Here is a 26,436-nt window from a genome sequence, read left to right on the forward strand (position 1 = left end):
GCTCCATGCACTGGGATCCTGATGTGGGATTCGATCCCGGGTCTCCAGGATCGCGCCCTGGGCCAAAGGCAGGCGCCAAACCGCTGCGCCACCCAGGGATCCCTCCTTTGATGAGTCTTGGAGGGGGGTGCTCTCACCAGTGGTTTGTACCCACCGGTTTTAATTTATGGGAGTAACTAAGTGATGACAGAGTGATGCTACATTTCCCCAGAGAAGGGCACAGCACGCCACGTGGCCATAGCGGAAACAGCGGAGCTGGGGAAGGAGGCAGAGAGGCAGGAGCTGGATGAAGGCAGAGGCCAGAGTCTTTACTGGTGTGTCAGTGGGAAAGGCAGGGCAGGGGAAGCAGTTTGAAGTCTTCCGCTGAGCTCCGAGACATCTGTGCTGTCCCTCACTGTGTGTACCCGGCTCTGGGTAGGTACAGGACGGGAATACTGCTGGGCATACGAGTTAGATGAGGAGGTTGTTGGGGCTAACGGGCTCCAGATTGCTTGGTTTGTGTATGAAACAATGTACTTCCAAGGCAGTTAGTTTACTCTTCTTAGGAATTAGCTAGTTACGGGAGATTGGTGTCTCTCAGGGTCTGCAAGGCCACAAATGCCAGAGCTGCAAGAATACAGGAAAAAAAAAATGTGTATTATACATTAATATAATTGGTCCTGTGATGAATGGCTGCTAAAAAGATAAATACAGAATCTAAGAAAACAGAACACTCACCTTTCAGTATGTGGATTTTAGGTAATAGTTTCAGCAAGGCACCTCACTTCTGAGTCTAGAGTCTCATTCAATTTCTGAAGAAGTGATCAGAGGGGAAGGAGCCTTGCTTAAACTATTACCCCCTGGCTCTGCAAGCCACGGGAGGGTATTTGGACAGGGGTGTGTGTAATTACTACCCCTCCACACTCTCACACCTCCTGCTCAGCAACCCCTGAAGCACTTCACCCCCTTCAGAGGAACTGATGCTCCAAGAATTCCAAGTGTCTTAACTTTCCTACTTTTGAAGAGGAAGCCACTCCTCTTCCTTCAATCTTTACAACACTCTTGCTTTCATTACTCATTAATTCCTAGCACATGCTACTGTTATCTTTTTCGTGACCATGTGACATCGCCAACCTCTGCAATTTCGTTGAGATCAGAGGCCAGTTTCCCTTTCCTTACACTGCCTTGTGTAATCTAAGAGCTATGCATGTTGGTTAACATTTGCTGTTTAAGAGTTTATTATAAAAAGTAAAATATTTATCAGAAAACAAAGCAAACAGCATAAGAGGGAAAAATGTTACCCAGTCTTTTTAGATGTAACTGTTAACAATTTCTATATTGTCAAGGTATCTTACTTTGAATTCACCGAGTCAGTTTTTCCCTTATCGGTGGGGGTATAAATTAGTAGGCCTCAATCATGAGTCTTTGCTTAGCTTTGTACACCTTTTATAGCACTCTGTTCTCTTCATAGAATAACCCTCTCCATTTATTTAAAAAAAAAAAAAAAAGCAGGGGATGATGCCACTATCAGCTGCTTCTAATTAACCTCCTCTGGCTCTTTTAGTAAATGACTCAGCACCTGGACTTCTTAAAGCGGTCAGGTTATTTTGAATCATAACCACATAAAATCACTTAACACTACTCTGGAAGTTCAACATCAACATTTCTTCCTGTAGCCTTGTTTCTAGAGTCCAAAATGACCATGTTAGAACCTTTGCTATTATCCTTTAAAAAATGACTGGGCCAGAAGGTATGAGCCAGTCAGTCTAGGAAAGTAAGTGATTCACAATATTTTCCAGTATAATAAGCCCTTTTTAATAGAAAAAAATTTTGAGGAACCCCAGATAATTGTGGCTGGATATTTAGTATTCACTGAGTGAATATATACATATTGTTGAAGATTTAAAATAGGAATATTAAATGGAAATGGGTGAACTATATTGGGAAATCCATCTTAAAATCTCAAATATTCATTCAAAATAGTAGTTTGCTTCCCTTTATTTTCCAGGTTAGGTTCTATTAGTTTTCCTATAATATGCCCTACATTAGAAAGTCTTTTATATACCTTGTAGACTGGAATTGTTATTCTGGCTTTCATTTGAACTCCAGGGCCAAACCTGGAGGTCACATATCAAGATGATGGACACAACACCTTGATACATCTGAGACCTTCTTTTTTTTTTTTTTTTTTTTTTTCATCTGAGACCTTCTTAACTCTCTCAAGATTTCTGAATGAGGGTAGCCCCGGTGGCTCAGTGATTTAGCGCCACCTTCAGCCCAGGGTGTGATCCTGGAGACCCGGGATCAAGTCCCACGTCAGGCTCTCTTCATGGAGCCTGCTTCTCCTTCTGCCTGTGTCTCGGCCTCTTTCTCTGTGTCTCTCATGAATAAATAAATAAAACCTTTAAAAAAAATTTCTGAATGAGGTCCTCAAAGACACTTGTTGGAGAGAAGCGTTCACTGGCAGGCTCATTCCTCCTACGGCCTGTGCACGGTATTTGGGGGGGAGGAAGAGACCATTGGCAAAACACATGAAATCAACATCTGCTAGAATTGTGTGGGAAAGTTTGATTTTTGGGGCAGTTTATATCATCTCAAGACCCCAAGAAGTCATGGCTTCCAAGGTAAAAGAGGATTTTGGTAGTGGTGATTATGAATACAATATTGAGAAACCCTTGCAATAATTCCATACTCTTCCATTTGCCATCAACACGTTGGGAAGCAACAACCCAGGGTTTTGAAAAGATTATATACACCTGTGAACATAGCTTAGTAATTGTGGCAGGTGGGTGGAATGATGGGAAAAAGACTAGGTCAAAAACACTGACAGAATCTAGAATTACTCCATGGGCTTTGGGGCCTAATGTATTTGTCGGGTAAGGCAAGGATGGGGCAAGACTTCTGAAGCAATTATATATATATATATGACTGGGTCCTGTACTTGCTCAAAATAAGTGCCAAGGAAATCTTACTAGAGTCCTATACTTTTCAGGTGGGGGATACTCCCACAGATTTCTCCTTGGAACAGGCAATTGGGAGAGAAATGCCATATTAGCTGTCCACAACAGCTTGAGGCCCTAGTGTCCAACTCTCATGAGAATTAGCCCGACATATCATTTGGCAAAGTATTTTAAATTCCAAAGTCTAAACTTAATGAAAACAAAACAACAACAACAACAAAACACATTTTTTTGTGGTCTGAAAACCAAAGTGAGCTATTCTACAATAATTACTATAAAATATACCTGAGTTATTTTATCTGTAATAAACACCTAGATTTCATTAGTACTAGTGGAAGGAGGAACTAGCAACTTACCAAAGACACGTTGACTAAGAAAAGATGGTAGAAATAAGTTCTTTAAAAAATAACCTCTACTGGTCTGGTTTAGACTAATGTCAACTAACAAAGTCATTTCTTACAGTTTCATAGGTCTAAGTGATAATGAACCAAAATGAATTAATTTGTTTAGTCAGCCTCCAATTCTTTATCACTGTGGCATAATTTATAACTAGTTGCTTCTGGCATACTTAGCGGTTAGTTTTCTGGGGCTTATTTCCTTTATACACTGTCTCAAAAATAGAGATTTCCTAAAACAGCATTAGAAAGCTCTTGAGATGGTTGCAGAGATTAACTGTGATTTTGGCCAGAGTCTAATCTTGTCTGAATTTGGCTCAGTAATAAGACAACAGCTGTGTTTATAAGAAAGATCAAAGTTTTGTGTTTAACCACCATTAGGAGCAAAGATACCAGCAGCATTTATTGTCTTTTACTGTAAAGAAAGGAAACAGGGAGCCAACTCATTCTAGCATTGAAAATGCAATTGGTAGAAATGCTTATTTTATACATCCTTGTATCTATGGGGTTACTCAAATTGTTTGCAAATGCTGAGAAACCTGGTGGCCTCTCCTTCTACTTACCATTGTTCATATGGATTTTATAAGCTTACATAAGTGTTACAAGTCCCAAGGTAAGAGTATTCTGTTAAAAATTAGTTGAGAAGGCAAATAGCAATATAACAAACACAGAAGTTAAACAGAAATAGGCCTATCCAAAGAAATTTCCAGGCAAATGTAACTTGATCCTAAATACAAGCAACAATTGTTTTTTTTTAAAGATTTTATTTATTTATTCATGAAAGACACACATACACACACACACACAGGCAGAGACACATGCAAGAAGCCTAATGTGGGACTCGATCCCAGGACTCCAGGATTACACCCTGGGCGGAAGGCAGGAGCTAAACCACTGAGCCACCCAGAGAGTCCCATAACAATTGTTTTTACTAAGGTAGTTCAAAGAACAGCTGAAAAGGTCAGAAAGGAAATTCAGTGCTTTTGATTTCCCATGAAGTCTGTGTCCATGCATGCGAAAGAAATTGGTTATGTCGAATCTGAGTAATGGATATGTCGTCAAATGTGTGTTTGTTTTTCCTTTTGTGAAATTAGATCTTCAAAGCCGATATCCTAATCATTTTGTTGTGTTACTGTGCTTAGTTGACACATGGTTGCTATAAATTAAGGTCATGTTAATACCAACAACAAAAGAAAACTTCTACCTATGGTTTACAAGGCATATTTCTTTAAATTTATAATTAGAAACAAATGTTAGATGTTTTGAAATTCTTTCCCAATGCCTGTTAAAATAAATGTTTTTGAATCAGCAAGGTGTTAGATTAAAGAAACAGAGTGTTCTCTCCTGTCCCTGTTACTGAGCACACCGACAGCTTGATAAAGATCTATTGGAACAGAATGTTGCTTCTGAGGACTTGACTATGCTCTCATGAGGAATATGTGGAAATGGACCGTCATAATGGTGATTTTTACTTTGTACATTTTATTTGGGCTCAAAACTAAGGCTATTACGGGTTTCATATAAAGTTGGGTTGAGTTTAACTTTTAGAGCTACAGGAAAACATGGGGAATAATCTGGAGCAAATACTTGTTCTCTCCTCAGAAATCAGTCTTGGGCACAATACTGTCTCATAACTTCCCAATCAGCATTTCTGGGATAATGTCAGATTTTGGACACTTACAAAAAACCAGACACAAATGTGCAAACCAGATTTCAATTTCTTCTTCACTGACATGAGATTTAAAACAGCAACAGGAACATTTCTAGGTCAGTGTCAATATGTAGTCACAAATTACCAAAGAAACAAATTGGAGTGCATGGGTGTGTGATTTTGTGTTTTGGCATGGGAGAGACATTGAAATTTTCATGGTGTACAAGCCAAATCATAAAAATAAAATAGGGCTTATGATCCCATCATTTTGAAAGAGTGGGATTTAGTTCTGACATCTTGCAGATTTGTGATATCCCGACTTTTGCTTCAATAATCCTAAATAATATGAGTTTTACAACATAACTTTTTTTTCTTTCCACAATGTTTGTAAGTGAAACAATCCTCAGGAAAGCTTATTTTCAACAGAAGTCCTCTTAGATATACAGAAACATGGAAAAACTAAAAATGTGTATGGGATACATACACATACACAAAATCAGAACTCATGTTATTTATCAGGAATTAGAAGTTATGCCCAATAAAAATTTTTCATTAAATACTGCCTCCTGTGTTAGTCTAATTTAAACACAGTTTACCAAGAACAAAGTTTTCTAAGGAAAAAGAATGCCATTACATCATTTAAAGTAACTGGACATGGTAAAATTTAACAAATGCTTATTCAGGATAACCTGAATACTGTTCCTGAAGCTAAGAGGTAAAGATATCCCTCTCATTTCTTGAGACTTTAGTGTCACCAGAGTCATCATATTAATTTACAAATGAAACAACCATTTTCTCATTTTAAGGGTAACACTTCCCACCTCATTAGCATAAATCCACAAATTTGGTCCTTATAGGACCCCGTGGGCTATCTTTTCCCAGGACAGCTTCCCTTAACACATAGTAGTCTTACTGGGTTACTTCTTCAGACAAATTATTTTTGGGTAAGCTTTCATTCCCATTTCCTAAACAACCAAAATACAAGGCCAACGTACCTTTTCAATCTCCATGATAGGCCACGATAGCCAAACTGTGGAAGGAGCCTCGGTGTCCAACGAAAGATGAATGGATAAAGAAGATGTGGTTTATGTATACAATGGAATATTACTCAGCTATTAGAAATGACAAATACTCACCATTTGCTTCAACGTGGATGGAACTGGAAGGTATTATGCTGAGTGAAGTAAGTCAGTCGGAGAAGGACAAACATTATATGTTCTCATTCATTTGGGGAATATAAATAATAGTGAAAGGGAATATAAGGGAAGGGAGAAGAAATGTGTGGGAAGGGAGACAGAACGTAAAGACTGCTAACTCTGGGAAACGAACTAGGGGTGGTAGAAGGGGAGGAGGGCGGGGGGTGGGAGTGAATGGGTGACGGGCACTGGGGGTTATTCTGTATGTTAGTAAATTGAACACCAATAAAAAATAAATTAAAAAAAAAAAGAATCTCCATTATAATCACAACCCATTCAATTACTAAGTCAACTTTCCTGAGGCTAAACAATTTTCAAATACACTGGCTCAATCTGTCATCTAAATATGTATGTACCCCTTATTTTGGGGACACATCCTGAAATGACAAATTTTTACAAATTCTTTTGCCTATCCTAATGCTATTGAGGGTTCTCTGTTCCATCACAGAGATTGTTAAAAGGAAGTATATAAAAATTCCCTGCTCTTTGTCTTAAGTTCCAATCTGCTTATGAAAGGGTAAACTATTCCTACTATTTGGTAATATTTTATTGTATCAAATAACTGACTTGGAAATTGTTATGCTATGCACTTTTCTCATCTGTACTTTAAGCAGTAACAGTTTATACTAAACATCTACATAATTACAAAATTTATTGCATTAAAATTATCTGCAACATTTGTCTCTTAAAGCTAATTTTCTTGATTCCATAAGATATGTATTATAAGACATCTTATGAATAATAAAACACTTGAGTAAAAAAATTCAATGGCATTATTAAGTAAATATAACACCTAAATTCCTCAAAAATAAGAACTGTACATCTCTGAAATAAATTAATACCTACAAATCCCTGAACCATGAGATAGACCATCAGAGGTGTTTTTATTCATGTTAACCCTCACAATAACTCCACGAGACAGTGACTCCTAGTTCCATTTTACAAGAGGAAATGCAGCTGTAGAGGGTATTAACTCACACAGCCGCAGAGTTTGTAGGAATCAATTTTTCTCTATACTTGACTGATAAACAGAACTATAATCTTATACTCTTCAGATTACAACATGATGTGTCACAGAAACATGATATGGCTGCCTTGCATAATGATAATTTCAAGGATTTTGAGACAGTGAAGAGTTCTACTGACACTAGGTATCATCTCAAAAACATTTCAGTTTCTGGGGTAAAAATGGTGAAGATTCATAAAAGGCAGAGGCTGTCAAGATAGTAAATTATAATCCATTTTTCAAGGTAAGCTTTATTCTATACACCAGATAGAACTTCTAAGAATGTTGAGATGTCTAGTCAAAAGAAATCTGCATATAGTAAACAGGGTTGAGTAAATTGGTCACATTTTTAAAAAATGAAAATCATTCTTTATATTAAATTGAATAATAATCTTTTATAATTACTGAGGAAATTATAAGAGCCTTACACATACAGACTGCTAACAAAAATGCATACACCCACACATATACATGGAACCACTTCCAGAGTAACACTGAAATGAAAGACCTTTACCTTTTGTAAATGTTTGTGTCTCTGAGAATTAGGAAAACAGTATATATTTCAAGTATAGAGGACAGGATATACTTTGGATAATCCTCTGAAAAATCACAAATACATATGCTTCCTTAGTCATCTCTTTTCTAGAGCTGCTGAGTCAATTATAGTCTTAAAAGATGATTTAAAAAAATGTATGCGTGTGTTATGTGTACATATGTTTATATATGTGTGTGTATATATATGTATATACATATATATACACACACATGCACGCACAGAAACACATACAGAACAGAGAAGGAAAATGATTTTTCAAACCATTATTTTATTTAACAGAAGCAACAACTGGGACATTTCTAGAGCGTACGGTATATTTGATATAAAAATAAGAAATTCTTCAAAATATGTATTAAAAATACAGAGTTTATGTATCTAAGGTACAGAGAAAATTTGTTCTACATTTCAGTTACCCAAAACAACAGCTTGTGGTCTCCTCCAATTGCACACAGTGGGAGAGTTCTATGCCAGGAAAGACCAGATCCGACGGCTACAGAACCAATGAGGACAGGCTACAAAATACATGAAGAATTAAACTTAATAAATCACCAAAGATGATAAGTAAAACTACCCTTCAAAAATAAGAAATGCATCGATAAATTGTTTTTGGTTAACATAGTGGAAATAGAATTAAAAATTTGCTTCCTCATAGGTGAAACACACGCATTATTTGTTTGCAGCTGGCTAGAATGAAGGATACAAATAATCTATGAAAACTGTTGTAGCTTAGACTCAAACATTTTTGTAGCCTAAACCAAGCAAGCAAAATTATTATATTTCAATGAAAAAAGAAATAAAATGCTTTTTACATGAATAATGGCAACAAGTCTGTTATCACCAGCAATTTAAACATCAAAAGATTCTTTCTTTTTCCAATTTAAGCAGATAAGACATTCATAAATGTGTTTAGTTACACATTACAAATTTGGGGCTATGAGTAAAAAAGTAAAAAACACACATTTAAAAACACATGCCACAAAACAACCCCTAAATTACCTGAGGGTGTCCTAAATGATGAATTTGAAATTGGCTTGCAATTTTGCCAGGATAACCAGTGGTTGCAAACAAGTTCTCATTAATTGTGGACCACCTAAGGAAAGACAAAAATATGCATATATCTTAGAGATAACTACAAGCTTTTCTAAACAAGTTATTCCTTTTTGCACAAAACCGATAGTTTTATAAGTCTAAATTGTTAATACAGCTTTACAATTGGACTGGAAATTTCAGGGAAGTTAGCTATAAATATTTTCTCATTCTGTGAATATTTATTAAACGCTTATTACCACGTGCCACTTTGTTAAGTTCCAAAGTTACACAAAGTTAGCAGTTCTTATAACCAAAGGGCTAGCAGTGTGGTAGGAGATATAAACAAGGCATCAGACAAATATAAAATATTTCACGGTGCAATACATTAAAAAAAACTTAACGTTCTCATCGACATTCGTTATAAAATTAGTGATAAATTCATGCATTTAAACTCCTTGGGATGAATACAAACAACTAGAATATTTGGATATTTGAATATTTAAGTTTCAAAATATCCCAGACATTGAAACACAGTGAATTAATGAATCAAAAAGCATTAATATAGCTTCAGTGACATGCCTAGTACTGTAATAAGTGCAAAAGGGAAGATAATAAGAAAAAACAAAGGATTTTTTTGACCAAAAAAGAAAAAAAGCAAACAAAAAAGAAGAAAAAGAGAAAAGGCTAAAGTCTAGTTAATATTTTTATATGGGCAGACATTAGTTGTTGTCCAATAGCCTTTCTGACATTTTCTCAAGCTAACTGAACCCCAACTACTTTCTGACAGTGTGTTCAACCCCAAGGGATGACACGCAATGAGAACAATTCCTAATAAGAGAAGAGTGCTCCTTCCTCTCCTCGTACTTTGGACAAGCTTGTACAAGGCTATGATGCCTGGAACTCTGGTAGTCATCTCATGACAGTGAAGCAACAAGCCCGAAGCCAGGCTGTGGTGGATGGATGGAGAGGGAGGGGGCTGAACTCTTGGCAGTGATGACCTACTAAAGCCAATCCTCGAGACTGCCTCCTTCAGAAGCCTTTACATCTCTGTGATGTGCTCACATTTCTGAAATCAGAGTGCACCTTACAATCTATGGCATTCTTACATTTTCTTGAATATATTTTTTTATAAGGTGTACAAAAAATGATGGTGTCCCCAAGTCCTATAATTTTATTGGAGTTATAAGAAATGTACTACTGGTTTTAGTCTCCGTTAGTAGTTTTCATGTTATTTGAAGTTAAAAGCACCCTAATGACTACTTTATGCAATGGAATATTATGCAAAAATCAATGAGAAAGATTCAGATGTATATATTAAAGTAGAAAAAAAGTCACAGATACAAAATATACTGTTTTCTCATTTAAAGCATAATAATGAAGTTTACATGATTTTAAGTGCATAAACACAGGCCCGTGCATAAACACGGGCCCACCTACACTTTACATCTTTATCAGAACAAACTATAAGTATATAACCCAAATTGTTGGAGTGGTATTAGTGGAATGGCCATGTGTTTTGTATTTTATAAAATTCTTCAAAGAAGGAAAAAAAATTCTTCAAAGAAAATATTGGAAAACAAACCACTCCCTCACCCAGACCAAAAGACCAAAGCAAAGACGTAGTTAAGAAAGCAAAATAATCATCTATTAAAAAAAATCAGAAAAGGAACACAAAAACACGCCCCCAATACCTCAATGCAAAGGAGAAGATTGGGAAAGTATTTGAGATGGTGGCACAACATTTAAAAAAATAAAAAAATCAAATATAACTCCAACAAACATGGTACATTACCTGAATAAACAGGCTTGATCCATGTGGACAGGTCTCTTATCTTGAGGATAACTAAAAGATAACATTTTTGTATTTTATGAATTTATGTGCTGGTCTCAAGTAGAGGAACTTAAGGTTTAAATGGTATTTCTTCTTTAAAGGACACAATGCCCAATGTACTTAAACTGTGACAAAATTCCAAATAAGCACTGGATTAACATAAATGAAATATGACAGAGACACAGATCTGATTTAGAACCATGATAGAACCATTGTTCAATAGAGTCAATGGTTTTCTTCTTCTTTTAACATAAACATTGCTCAGATCAAAGATTTCTTCCTTTGCATTTTTCTTCCTCAGTTACTCTCCGTAAACCTGCAAAGCCTGGGCATATATCTCTGTTATGTAAGAACCAATAGCTCTGTTCTTTCTGCAGGAGACTTGTTTCTGCTCTACAGTGAGGCTCAGGGAGACAAGAATGGCTCTGTGGACCATTTAGCAATAGCCACTGACTTTTTGTGTAAGCAACAGATAAATATACTAAGAAAGTACCTGGATCGAGTAATATCCCAAATTAACCAATCATTTCCTGCAACAGCTCCAACTTTGAAGGTATTTTTTAAACACCAGTGGGCTGACATTAATGGCATCTGTTCTGATTCAAGAGATAAAATAGCCTGTTGAGTCAAAAGATCATAAAACCGGATTGTTCCATTCTTCTCTGCAACCATCAGCTGTAAGACAGAAAAAAAAAATAATAATAAAAAAAAAATAAACCCAAAGAATTATTCTGGGAAAAGCTATAGCTTCAAGTTAAGTAGTCTAGAAAGGATAGAGAGCTAAGTGTGTATTTCTCAACAGAGATATATTATGTTTACACATCCTTATGAGGTGTGAATTTGTTCCCAGAATGGAAGGCAGCATAGTGTGAGGAACATGGCTGCTTCCTCCACTTAAAAGCTAAGTGACTGGCCAAATTACAAATCTTTGATTGGCAGCTTTCTCCTTTCTAAAATGGATTTGTGAGGATAAGAATAGCTACAGCATTTTTGTGCTGATTAAATGAGCAATACATGGGAGCGCCTGGCTGGCTCAGTCCATAGAGCATGTGACTCTTGATCTTGGGGTTGAGAGTTTGAATTCCATATGTTGGCTGTAGAGATCACTTAAAAAAAAAAAAATAAAAGCAATATATGTAAAGCACCCAGTACAATGCTTGACAAATGTTAGCCACTCACTCAATAAATAGTAGTTACTCTTATTTCAGTTTCTCCTTTATTCTAAAATACTACTGATTTAAGATGTTGAACTTGCTTGCTTGCTTCCTTCCTTCCCCTCTCCTTCCCTCCCTTCGTATCTAAGAAATATTTTATCAATGCAAAAATGATTATAAGATAAATTTCAATCTTACAAAATATTAAGATGTGAAAAAGTTTATTTCTCAGACTCAAAGAAGCAAGGCATTAGGATACTCACTTATGGCAGTTAAGGTAAAGAGATCACTATGAATGGGTAAGTAAGTGTTGCCCAAATAAAATAACAAAATGCTTTAAAAACTTTGTTTTCTGTAAAGTTCTAACTTTTACAGAATGGTCTTGTAATTCTGATTATATTAAGGTGAAAACATTCCTGAAGGTGTGAAGTACCAGTGGTAGCCTGGAAAGAATGAGAGACTGAATATCAATAATCATGGGTGCTACTAATCTGTTGAGTGACCTGGAGTTTGCTTTTTTCCTTTCTGTGAAATGTTAGATAATTACATCAGACTCAAAATGTTTCCTTCTGGCTATAAGTAATATTATATATCACAGTACTTTTCTAAACCCTTAAAAGTATTGTTACTACTTCTAATAAGATATCATGTCTGGCTCAGAACCACTGGCAATCATTCTATTATTCATCATCTAGGAGACCCTCACCAAGCATCTACCTCTACCTTCCCCCACTGTCTACACAGACTTGAGTCTTATTATTCAGGGTAGGTAGAGTCTATTAAGTTGCTGCAAACAAGGAATTAGTGAATATTGAACACTGATCCTAGAGGAAATAAAGGGTTGGGTTCTTGTGAGTCTCTGGGCATAGTATTTTTTTGTCAGCTGACCAATATATAATCTTGTCTTATGTATGTTTAAAAATACCATATTTCATATTTATTGATTAACAGAACTCACAGCTGGGGTGCCTGGGTGGTGCAGTCAATTAAGTGGCTGACCCTTGGTTTTGGCTCAGGTCTGATCTCAGATTCTTGAGATCAAGCCCCTCATTAGGCTCCACACTCAGCACAGACTCTGCTTGAGGTATTCTCTTCATCTTTCTCTGCCCTTCTCCTTCTCCTCACTCCTCAAATAAAATAAATCTTAAAAAACAAAAACAACAACAACAAAGAAAAAAACAACAAAAAAACCAACAAACCTCACAGCTACCAGCACTCTAGCTCAGGCTTGAATAAAGCTTATCTAACACAATGTATTTTCTCCATAAAGCACATTACAGCCTTCTGGCACTTAGGAATTCTAGACCGTATTTTAGCACTTATGCTTGGGGGGCCATTTTACATGGTGAAATCACCAACAAAAAGCACAAAAATGTAGCCCTAAATAGACCACAAATAGGACACTTTTTTTAGAGTATGAGGACTAAAACAAGAAGGCAAGAGCACTGGCCTCATTCAGCCTTAGCTGGAAATGTGTACATTGGCCAACTCAAATTTCTTGTTACTTTGAGCATGTCTGTGACTGTGAAATGCCATGAGTACTGATATTGGGGTTATAAATAAGTTCCAGTGAGTAGACAAACTTGCAGATATGGAATCTGTGAATAATGAAGATCAACTATATATACATTATATATGTTTATGCAAAATACAATGATAATTTCAACAGAAGTCAAAAGTAAGAGATGATCCTTGATATCAAGAAATTTCCCATTTCAGGGCACCTGGGTGGCTTAGTTAGTTAAGTATCTGCCTTCGGCTCAGGTCATGACCCCAGGGTCCTGGGATTGAGCCCCCACGTGGGGCTCCTTGCTCAGTGGGGAGCCTGCTTCTCCCTCTGCTTGGTGTTCTGTCAAATAATAATAAAAAAGAGTTTTCCCATCTAGAGAAGAGAATTATGAAAAAAAAAAAAAAAAAAAAAGGACCATAGACTATAAGTAGAATATTGGTAGTCTTTGCAATTACCGGATTCTTAATAGAAAAGAAAGAACTTAAAACTACTCTTTAATAGGCAGGATGTTAAAATAATACTAATGCTACTAACAATAACAACAGGTCAGTGACATATATGACAAGATCAAATTCAACACTGAGCTTTTATATGCCCTGTCTTATTGAGCCTCCTAATCACTGTATGAAGAAATTACTATTAATCCCATTTTTCAGAGGAGGAGACTGAGGCAGAGCCTGCAACTGCATTCAGGTCCTAAACCAAGGTCTGACTACAGAGCACATGTATTTCTTATTGCAAGTTGGACTGTGAATATCGGTGAATGGTCTGGTGAGCTACATACATATAGCTGAGGGTGGGGAAGCAGTGGAAATGGGAGGAGACCAAGGGAGCCTTACCAGAATTTATAAAAATATTTGAGATTTCGAGCCTGACTCTAAAAATCTTAAGGATTTCAGGTATAAATTATGGATTGTGGACAGGCAAAGTTCATCTGGGCCAGGTCCTAAATTAGGAGAGGCAACCAAACAGGTGGTTTAGAAAAGACCTTGTTTGGTTGGGTCCTAGCTCTGCTGTATGATCTCAAGCAAGTGACCTCACATCCTCATCAGTAAGAATGGAGCTAATAACAGTACCTATTTCATAGTGTGGTATGAGGATGGTATAATTTAATATATGTAAAGGACTCAGAACAGTCTTAGCACAGTACAGGCACTCAAAAAACATTCACTATTATTATAGGTTGAAATCAGATTGAATACTCATTTATCCTTTTTTAAACTATGCTCAATTGTGATGATAGGTTATTTTTTAGGTTGAAAGCAGAGTAAAAAAGTTAAGTAAGTTTGGGAACTGCTGTAGCTAAGAAGTTTACAGAAGAATTTTTCCTTTAGGACTTTTCTCAGAACCATAAACAGGATACGCATTGAATTTTCAGAGGGGAAATATCTTTTGTAGCACAGAACACTAGAACTTGAACTAGAGTGAGGTCAAATCTGTGACTGTGTGGCCTTGGGCTAATTACTTATTAGCCTTTTCATGCTTCAGTTTTATTTACCAAGTGAATAGAAAAATGTTACCAACCTCAGTGTTTTGTGAAAATTACAAAAGAGAACACATGTAAAATACTCAGCACAGTTCCTGGCACTCAGAAAGCATTTAGCAAGTGTTGGTTGTTACACTTCATGTCATTTAGCAACAGTCTACTCTCTTAGAGTCAGAGATGATGATGTCCTCAGTCCCAATTCTCTTGATTCCATGACATCCTAAACTTTTGGTTCTGTTACTACTACCTGGTAAAATCCTAGCTCCAATTGTGGTAAATTAGATTTAAGATCTGAATTTCTTGAGATATTTTGATTTTTGTATCTTTTACTATTAAATGCTTGCATCTGCTTTGTGGTTTCCAGACTACATGCTCTTTTGTGTAGTTCACATCTCACATGATTTTCATAAGAATTCTATGACACAGGTAATCATGGACCTACCTCTCTTCTCTGGCTGCCTCATTTTCATCCAGACTAAGCAAAACAGAACAAAAATTCTGGGCTTGATTGGATATATCAGACCAAAGAGAAGCACTAGATCACTTTAGTAGTAGTAAGTGTCAATAATGACAAACAGCTAAAATCGATCTAGTGCTTATTATGTGACAGGTTCTCTTTTAAGGACTTTCTAAGAGTTCATTTATTTAGTCTTCATGAGTTTCCATTTTACAAGAGGAAGAAGTAAAGGCAGTGACTGACAGCTTTTGTGACTTGCCTGAGATCACACAGCTAGTATGTGGTAGAACTGGGACTGGACTCCAGGCTTAATCACTTTTTTGTCGCTTTTCCGTATTTCAGGTTTTTGAGTTTAGGGGTGACATGATGAAACTGGTATTTTAAGATTAGCTTAACTGAAGTGAGCAAGAAAGATCAAAGGGTGGAGAGCCAAAACTTTTGAAACAGCTAAGCCTTGGCGAGAGTTATTTGTGGGAACAGAAAGGTGAAGGATGCACCTAATGACAGAGGAATATATTCTACTAATGTGTTCCTAGGGAAGGAAAAATTAAAAACCTGGAAAAGGCTGCATATATGGAAGGAAGACATCAAAGGCGAGGTCAGGATTTTTTGAGTGTATGTGATCTACAGCAGGGACTTCCAAACATTCTGAAGGCATGGAAGCAATAAATGGAGGAGGTGGGGTTGGATGGAGTTTTAATGATATACAGAAGAAAAACAGAAATTAACTTAAAGCACATGGAGGAAAGGGGTCTGAATCACAAGCATTAAGATACAAGTTTTGGGATAGAAGTTGTAAAAACAGTTCTCATTTGTCATCTAGGTCAGATTTTAAAAAGTAGCCTACTTGGGGTGCTTGGGCAACTCAGTTGGGTAAGCATCCAACTCTTGATTTTGGCTCAGGTCATGATCTCATGATCTCATGATCTCATGATCTCAGGGTTAGTAGATTGAGCCCCATGTCAAGCTCCGTGCTGCATGTGGAGCCAGCTTAAGATTCTTTCCCTCTCTAACTGCCTTATCCCCTCATGTACTCTCTCTAGAAAAAAATAAAAATAAAAAAAAAGGTAGGCTATTGTATTCATACGCGGTAATATTAATACTTAGGTAGACCCACTGCTATAGGGGAGAAATCTGGCAGGAAATAAAATATAGGGCCTGGTTTCAAAAATAATACTTATAGACAGAACAATCCCTATTTATGTAATATGAATAAATTGCAAAATTTTACTCATGCAAATATATAGGCTGTATCTTAAACAAGCTTTCATGGCATCCCAAGGCTCAGAGAACATATTTATATAGTCTGGTATATAGTCTGGGACATCTCAGCTCAGGATTACCTCCTCAGTGAAGGCTAATGTGCAGATCTGATTAATGCTTTTTTATGTCATTGATCTATTCACTAGATCTTTTTATTCCAACACTTAAAATCTGTGTTGCTGTATTTACGTGTTTTTCTTCCTGATAAGCCATTCATTGTATAACTTAAGGGCAAGGGCTTTATTCATTCTTTTATCCCCTTTCACACATAGAATGCAGTATAGATGAGAACTACCCTTTCTAACAATTCACAAATACCTGGTGAAAGAAGAGTTGGCAGAGGAGAAAGAAAAAGGGAAGGTCCACCTATATGTGCTCAAGAGGACTAGAATAACGCAGCTTCAAAAAACAAGTGAGCAAGGTTTCAAGATAGAAGTAACAGAAACGGTTTCCTTACCTGTTAAATGAGGATCGTCATAGTTGCCGTTAAGGATTAAGTGAGCTAACAAGAAATGCTGACAATGGGCCAAGTACATTTAGTACTATGTAAGGGTTTGCTATAATTAATCAAGCTCATCTTTTGGGCAGTGTGAGGATGGAAGAGAGTCAATAGAGAAGCATGAAGACATTGGAGAGCTCTAAAAAAGATACTGAGGGAACTGGCATGAGATCTACACAGCTAAAGAAATAACTTTATCAAGATGGACTTAGTAACTTCTTAGATTCTAGGGAAAGACAAAACAGAGTGATGTCCAAGAGAAGATACTGGCCAACAAGAGAACTCTTTTGTTGAATGAATCCTATCCTCTCAATGAAATAAGAAATTAAGTCAATTGATAATGTCATAGTATAGTTTTAGAATTTTAGAAAGCTGTACTCTGAATAGGAGCTGAATAGCACTGCAGCCAGCTCAAATTTGCCTTATGCCACTGATGCTTTCTTGTGAGTATAGATTTTAACTTTTTTTTGTTTTTAATGAATACTGCTACTAAATAGTCTGAGCATCTGTCTTTAGATTGCAATCTAACAAAGAGCAGGAAAAACGTACTCTGAAAAAATGTCATTTATGGATGATGGCAATAAAATAAAAAATTATAGAGCGTTTTTAAGTTACAGAATTCTGGACTAGTCCAAGTGCATTTATGGCAATTAGAGTTTCTGAGGTAGAAAAAGTAATTGATTTTTCTCCTCTATGTATGCATGTATTACACATGTATAGGTCTTTTCAGCTTGATAAAAGAAAGCTAAGTTATAAATAACAACCTTAAAAGTTTCCTCAGGATGCCAGCACACACTCATTCCAGGGGAATGAAGAACAAAATGAGCTGTCTGCATTCCTTCCAAGTTCCAAATCCTAATTAAAAAAAAAAAAGGCATACAATGTTAAATATATTTGCTATATCACTACTATCACTACTAAAAAAAAGGAAACTTCCATGAATTTATTCAAAGCTATTAACTAGAGTATAAGGCAGACATTTATAAAGTATATGTTAAAAAACCTAATTTTAGAAAATGTGAAAGTAGTATGAAGAATTTAACCTTTATCATAACCAATCATGGAAAAACAGTCACATACATTTCTGATCTAACACAGCAACACTGTAACACAGTAGCCAAATTAAATTATTCATATGTGCTTTTATTTTGTGGGCAGAATCTTCCAGTTTCCAGTTCACCAAACAGGCTACATTCCTACTCCAGTTGTCATTTCAGTAACAAATAATTTCTGCCAGGGGTGCTTTTTACACATGCGCGTGCACATGCACACACACACCCTTCTAATATTCCCATTTTTCAAAATACCATACAAAGAAGCTAGTTTGGGATGATGTGATGTGAATTTGGGACGATAATTTCTGTACTTATCTATTTCTTCTGCTTTTGGTTTTTCGTGCCAGAGGCTACTTCCTATCTTACACCCTTTCTGATCCCGCTCACTCCAATTCTCCTTATTGAAGGTGGCCTTGATTGAAAGCTAACAGATTAAAGGTTGGCTGAAGGAACAGATACTCAGTTCCTCCTATCTTCCTCTCCTCAGTACTTGGCGAATCCATAGTAACAAGGACCAAGTGGCTCACTGACATGGCTTTCCTAACCTCATGGTGGAGGTCAAAACTTAGCCTGGGTGCTCAGGGGTTTAGCGCCGCCTTCGGCCCAGGGTGTGATCCTGGAGGCCCGGGATGGAGTCCCATGTCTGGCTCCCTGCATGGAGCCTGCTTCTCCCTCTGCCTGTCTCTGCCTCTCTCTCTCCTTTTGTCTCTCATGAATAAATACATAAAATAAAAAAAAAAAAACCACAAAATTTAGAGATCTCAGTAATGGCACTCTGCTGGGAGAAGTGCGACTCCCTCCCCAAGCCTGCGAGCTGCCCCACTCATCCTTCCTGCTGTTACCCCTCACCGGCCCAGAGTGTGGCAGAGCCGCATGGCAGGAAGCAGGAGGCAGGAGGCAGAAGTGTGAACGGTTGGCAAAGTATTCACACCACTCCGGTCTTTAAGAATTTATTTATTTTTTGTGTATTTTTTTTATAGGAGTTCGATTTGCCAACATATAGTATAACAACACCTGCAGTGCTCATTCCGTCAAGTGCCCCCCGTCAGTGGCCATCACCCAGTCACCCCGTCCCACCGCCCACCTCCCCTTCCTCTACCCCTTATTCATTTTCTAGAGTTAGGAGTCTCTCATGTTCTGTCACCTTCTCTGATATTTCCCACTCATTTTTAAGAACTAAGACAGCCCATTAGAATGGAGGTGGGCAGGGGAATGTGGTAACTGGGTCATGGGCAGAGGGGGGCACCTGACGGGATGAGCACTGGGTGTTATACTATGTGTTGGCAAATCGAACTCCAATAATAAAAATACATATTAAAAAAACAGAATGTCTTAGACCTTTTTTTTCCCCTAGGGTTTATAGTTCATATCTCATTAGACACCATAAAATAATTTCAACAAACATTTAAAGTTTAGGGAAAGTTTTACTTCAAAAACAGTAGGCATATGGATTGGACAATACTGCTATTCTGTGCCAAACCACACAATTTCAAATATTTATTCTCCCTTGTAGAAATTATAGGGTCTCCAATTATGAAATGTTATAGTCATAAACTAATGTAAATGTTTTTCAAGATGATTACTTGATTAAATAATTTAGAAGTGCACTCTTTTCTCTTGCCAAATCAACACTTTTCATCTATATTTACTATACAAGAGAAACAATTACAATTTAATTGAAGAGGGGAATAACATTTACTAATGGTTTGTGCAATTGTGTTTCACCCCCCCACAATGAATAAAATTATTAATTATGGCAACTGAATATTTCTTTCTTCTCTATTGCCTCTTGCATAATAAAGTGCTGGGCTAGCATATATTTTACCACTACTGAAATAGTAAGAATGTTTGGCAAACTCAGTAAGTCTCATGAGAGAATCGTTTGAAGCCTCCATTCTTTTGAACTTACTCTAATATGTATCTGATTTTTGTTTGCTATTCTATAAATTGAATATGTACCAGGATACTTTCATGATTTTTTCCTTTTAAATGAAGAAAACCAAAGTGGTAGAAATTATGAATAAAGATATTCAACAAAAACAGGTCAATTAATGAAATGTATTTTAATATGGTCCAAGGAACCAAATTTTAGTCTAATTTTTGAACAGTATTTTATCCTGACAGAATCTGACCCTTAAAAAACCCAAAAACAAACTGACTTAAAAATGAGGAGGGTGATCCAGATTACTTTACCATACTAGGATACAGTGATTTATGGGTTATATTTACATGCTCATTAAGTAATTCTCAGTAGTTGCATAATCCAAGTACTAAGTATGCAAAATACAACAAATTGGGCTGAAATGAGTTATCAAAACTACATAAGATACAGATGGTACACTTTAAGTTGATCTTATTTCCCTTTTTGATAGATTCTGTAAGTAAGCTCTTCTCCAATCCCTTTGTAGAGCTCAACTCATTTTTCTGTCCTTACTTCATGGCTCATCTAGTTAATATTAGTTCCATCAGATAAAAATCACATTCTTTTATTTTTTGGATACAGTTTTTGCAGTTCGCTATACATAATAAAAAAACACAAATCTTAAGCATACAGCTCAGAAAGAACAGAACCCAAATTAAGAAACGGTATTTCCAGAACTCTGAAAGTTATCTCCTGCTTCCTTCTAGTCATCCTTCCTTGCTCTCTCACAAAAAAGCACCTACTATCCTGACTTCTAACAGTACCATGTACTTTAGCTTGGTTTGAACAGCATAAAAATGGAATCATAGAGTATGTATTTCCTTGGTCTGGCCTCTTTCACATATCATTAGATTTTGTGAGATTCATGAACATCGCTGCACGTTGTACATCGTTCACTCACACTACTGTAGGTAGTACTCCAGTGAGTACACTGTGATGTATTTATCTATTGTACTCTTGACACTTAGGCTGTTTCCAGTTTTGGTCGTTGTTAATAATGCAGCTATAAATTCTCTTGTATGTTTTTTAGTAAATACAGATACTAACACACCACTCCTCCACCCCACCCCCGAGTATATACCTGGGCATGGAATTGATGGATTATAGTTTACAAATAGTTTTCCAGACTGGTTGCACCTTTTCTTTTTTCCTCTCATATTTCTTTCTTTTTTTTAAATTTTTATTTATTTATGATAGTCTCACAGATAGAGAGAGAGAGAGAGAGGCAAAGACACAGACAGAGGGAGGAGCAGGCTCCATGCACCGGGAGCCCGATGCGGGACTCGATCCCGGGTCTCCAGGATCGCGCCCTGGGCCAAAGACAGGCGCTAAACCGCTGCGCCACCCAGGGATCCGATTTCTTTTAATTATCAATGGAAAAAACCTATACTTTGACAAATTTCCAACAAAAACAATTTTAAAACCATCATTTGTCTGACAGGCAAAATGTACAACTTTTCAGTTGGTCTTATTTGTAAGGTAGATTTTTGAAATCAAGTAATTCAATAGTTCCATATATTATTCAGTGCTCATCAAGATAAGTGTACTCTTGAATCCCTTTCACCTATTTTATCTATTCCCCCCACCCTCCCCTCTGGTAACCATCAGTTTGTTCTCTATAGTTAAGAGAGTCTGTTTCTTGGTTTATATCTCACTCTTCCCCTCCCCCTTTGTTTCTTAAATTCCATATATGAGTGAAATCATACGGTATTCATCTTTCTCTGACTTATTTCACTTGGCATTGTATTCTTTAGCTCCAAATATGGTGTGTATACACACACACACACTCCACATCTTCTTTATCCAATTATCTATTGATGGACACTTGGCCTGCTTCCACAGTTTGGCTATCATAAATAATGCTGTAATAAACATAGGGGTGCACATATCTTTTCAAATTAGTGTTTTTGTATTCTTTGGGTAAATACCCATTAGTGTGATTCCTGTATTGTAGGGTAGTTCTCTTTCTAATTTTTTGAGGAACCTCCATACTGTCTTCCACAGTGGCTGCACCAGTTTGAATTCCTACCCACAGTGCAAGGGGGTTCCTTTTCCCTCACACCCTGCCAACACTTGTTGTTTCTTGAGGTTTTGATTTTAGCCATTCTTATAGGTGTGAGGTGCTATCTCATTGTAGTTTTGATTTGCAATTCCTTGATGATGAGTGTTGCTAACCATCTTTTTATGTGGCTATTGGCCACATGTATGTCTTCTTTGGAGAAACTTCTCTTCATTTTTTAACTGGATTATTTGTTTTTTTTGGTGTTGAGTTGCATAAGTGCTTTATATATTTTGGTTTCTAACTCTTCATCAGATACGTCATTTGCAAATATCTTCTCCCATTCAGTAGGTTGTCTTTTAGTTTACTAACTTTTTGATTATTTAATGAACTACAGGTTTAGACCATGTGAGATAAGAGAGTTTCTGTTGTAATAGGAAAAAAATTAATAAATTTGAAAATTTGTATTACTTTTTCCAAACTTACTGCTAATAAATTTGTTTATAATGAATAAAATTACTTAAAGTTAATTATAACCACAGAAGCATACCATTCAGGGACATGGAACATCACAAAAAAAGAAAAGCTGTTAGAGTTCATAGCCTTCTTAATATGCATAATCAAACACATGGAAAGATAATAGACTATAAAAGTATAAAAATATAATAGTATCAAGTTAAACTACCTTGACCAAAACTCAGGAGCTATATGAAATGTATTGTTTACCTATTTAAATGTTTGCAAGAGAAATTTCAAAGAAAAGCTTTGAAGGTAAAATTAATTTACTGACATATTAAGAAGTCAATATTACAGATTAAATCAAAGGACACTGGAGTACAGATAGCATCCCTCTTCAAGTAAAGGAAAATAAATGACAGTTTTGACCTAATTTGACTATCAAAAACCCCCTCCAACCCTGCCAACCCTGTGGTCCTTTCTAAGTTGAACTCTTAGATTTCAGCTGTAAAATGTACTGATGGAGAACTGTCTAGATCTACGATTATGAATTACACTTTACTTTTGGTAGTTTATTGTTAAAATTATTGCCTCATTTCAGGCTGAGCATTTTTCAGTAGAATATTAAGTATCCCTACCATATGGTATTTAAATGTAATTGTCCCATTTAATTAATAAAAAGGTCTCGTAAGTTGAATGTTGGTGTATCGGAGATATCCTAGATATTCTCAAGGGTCTTTTAAATTGTCAATAGAGGGAGATGTTCCCTCCGAGAATACGAAAGGAAATTTCCTGGGTAATACTATGTTCTTTATTTGCTCTCCATTTTTGGCATCTCATTCTCTGTTAAGGAGTTCACTGTAGAAGGAAATTTCTGCTAGTAAATATTTCTGACAACACAGACAAAAGAAGGAATGGATGACTTAAATGACACATCTGTAATTCATCTGACCATCTCTAATCAGTAAAGCAAAAAATACTAACCATAATCTTTCTTTCTTTTTTTTTTTTTTAAAGATTTTATTTATCTATTCATGAGAGACACAGAAAGAGAGAGAGAGATGCAGAGACACAGGCAGACATAATCACTAAGTTACTCATCACAGTATGGATAATTTAGAAAAAGGAAAAACAGTATATTTCCTTAGTAAGAGAACATAGAAACAGGAAGAAGTGAAACAAATTACAAAGTAATTTAGTGCTAAAATGTCTGGTTTTAGGTGCAAAATCTAGGGATTAGATGGGCAAATCTTGACAGTGGGAATGGTAAATTAGTGTGGTGACAGTGGGGGCAACAAAAATGGCATGTTAGTATAAAATAAGAATTTTGTATAGGGTATATACTTTTAGTATGTGTCAGTATTTCAAATATATTGAGGACTAAGATTAGACTAATTTTGCTTTTTATTTTAAATGCTAGATACTACTAAGCAAGTAGTATTAATGTACCAGTAAATATTAATGATAAAAGAAACAGACTACCAGAAATTTTATTCACTTGAGTATAAGAAAAATTATAAAAATGAAAGTGGTAATTGCATTTGCTTATTATTTGATGCTTCAATAAAAAAGATAATGAGTCAAAATAGAGTCAATAATCAAAGGCTGTGTGTATTTTGAAGGAGAGACAAAGGTGGCTTGTTTCAAACACAATACTAATAAACCAAGTAGTATACATAAAATAATCTACTATTGTAAATCTTCACAAAGCCTTGGAAGAGTTAAAAAATCTTATAAACTCACATGTTATTGCTTCATTTTGTTTTCTTGAAATTATAAACAAATTCGGCAGAAACTACAAGCTTATCATCACATAGGTGAGAAACCAGCTGAGGCTGCCCCAGGGGAAAATTAACATCTTAATTTATGTAGAGAGATAGATTTTTGAAGGATAGGAATGAGAGAAATTTTGTCACATTTAAAAATAAACCTTAAAATTAAACTCTCAACCGCAAAGAAATACCATATGGTAGTTTTCAAACAGATCATATATAATGATTTCATCTTCAAGGAATTCAGAGTAAAAGGACTTTTCCTTTAACGTAAACACCAGTAATACTATCCAGGAAATATTAGAATTTCATTATTTCCAAGAAAAATTTTGATATATGTTACAAACTAAAATTTGACTATTATGTTGTAAATGAGGGAAAGTAGTCCATATTAGTGACATAAATGGGCTTTCAAAATAAACCTGAAAAACGTTTATGGATCTGATTCTCATTTATACAATTCACTTACTGCAACCACACGAGGGCCACATAAAACAAGCTTAAATTACTGCAGTCACTGATATGGTAATACACCTTATGAAATAGTGGTTTTGTATTTCATCTACAAGGGTACATGAGAGAGAACAAAGAATTGAATATTAGAGAGGGATATGACCAGTACACAATCATATAAAAGTTTAGTAAAGTCTTGCATCACTTTATAACTTTTACTGTTATAACCTTGCATTAACATACTATTTTACTGCATCGAATTAAAAAAGGTCTGCAAATATGATCAACAGATTTTAGTATATCTTTTGGATAGTTCTTATAAAGACACAGAATCCTTACATTCCATTCACTGGAGGAAAACTATTACCAAACCCAACACAAACTTTATTTATCCCATTCTTAAAGCTCTTGTTATAACTGTGCAATAATTATCTTCATTCAAAATGTTACAAAAAATTACATGGACTTTTAGAAGCAGAGAACTTTATTTCTGCAATTATTTAACCATACATTAATAATAAATAATATATATTCTGCTGATTTCACTTTGTACCTGGAATTATTTGGCACAGTTTACTTGCTCCTGATTAAGGGATTAACCTTTCCAAGGAATGCTTTACTGAAGGCTCCTTGTCCCCTTCTTTCTGTTTTCCTGCGAGGACTATTTTTAATTAGATCACATATTTTAAAATCCCAGTTGGAGCGGGGGTGGGGTAGGAACACTCCATCTTACCTATGGATTTTGAAGACTCTCAAATGTACATAACAATGGTAATATGGAAAGAACTTGACTAGCATGAGGTACATGGAAGACATTTGATAAACATTTTCTTTTTGTACAATGTTTCAGAAAACAATACACTGGCTTAGTGAACATCTTAAGTAATTTAGTATTCCCCTATCCAATGGTTTGGTTCTATTCCTAAAAAAAAAAAAAAAAAAAAAAAAAAAAAGCAATCTTATTTTTTATATGCCACCCCTCTCCCATTCTTTTTAAAAATGATTAACAGCTAGAACATGACATGACAGGTACTAATATCCCATGTTTTATAGACAAAATGAATAGCACATTACATGTTTCTATTATTTTAGTCTTAAACTAAGAATTCTTAGTTTCTTTCTTTTTTTTTTTTTTTTTGAATTCTTAGTTTCTAGAAGCCAATTTTTCTTCACCATAAATTTTATCTAATATTTAAAAAGACTATTGGGGAGGTGGAGGAGGAAAGGGATTTACTTCTGACATCCTTTGTAGTAACAGTGAGTACTGGGTCTGCTATTTCTTTTGTATCCCCCAAAGTACTAAATGTTGGCTATACTAAATGAGTTTAATAAATAATTGTTGATCTGACTTGTTCTTACAGAACGGTACTGTTTTTAATATACAAGAACATCTGTTATTTGGCACTGACTTGGGAATAAGATGTTCTGTATTAGTGAGTTTTTAAAATAATAAACTTAACCCATTAAATACTTAAACACCATTTTCACCTTCTTTTGGAGGTGTGGGATAATTAATCTTTCTAAACGAATATGCACTTTTTTACTTCTCAAATATTATAATAATTTTAACCTCCTTTTGATAATGCTGGATCATAACTATGGACACTGGTCCTGACATTTCCCTGTGCATATGTATACACATGCATACATGCACATATGTGTATATACATATACATGTATATTTAATTATATGTGTATATGTTTATGCACATGTTATTTGAATATGGTGGAGATGATGAGGAACCATAAAGGAAATGGTATCAAACATGAGGGCAAATGGTTAATGCTATAATTTACCTGAGAATTTC

The 26,436-nt window shown here is 35.8% G+C and overlaps 1 protein-coding gene across 2 annotated transcripts in view; it reads right to left on the reverse strand.

The window, feature by feature from the left end:
- Positions 1-7,991: 7,991 nt before the first annotated feature.
- NUP37 (nucleoporin 37) overlaps positions 7,992-26,436 on the reverse strand; it is a 41,816-nt gene continuing 23,371 nt past the window's right edge. For both annotated transcript variants that reach the window (XM_072773368.1, XM_072773367.1), the window contains 5 exons: positions 17,737-17,827; positions 11,097-11,278; positions 10,565-10,615; positions 8,740-8,833; positions 7,992-8,255 (listed from right to left, as the gene is read on the reverse strand). In XM_072773368.1, the coding sequence (XP_072629469.1) occupies positions 8,142-8,255; positions 8,740-8,833; positions 10,565-10,615; positions 11,097-11,278; positions 17,737-17,827 (532 nt within the window). In that variant the 3' untranslated portion in view covers positions 7,992-8,141. The remainder of the gene's footprint in view (positions 8,256-8,739; positions 8,834-10,564; positions 10,616-11,096; positions 11,279-17,736; positions 17,828-26,436) is intronic.

This window comes from Canis lupus, chromosome 13 (genome assembly GCF_048164855.1).
Source record: "Canis lupus baileyi chromosome 13, mCanLup2.hap1, whole genome shotgun sequence".
Classification (NCBI taxonomy): Eukaryota; Metazoa; Chordata; class Mammalia; order Carnivora; family Canidae; genus Canis; species Canis lupus.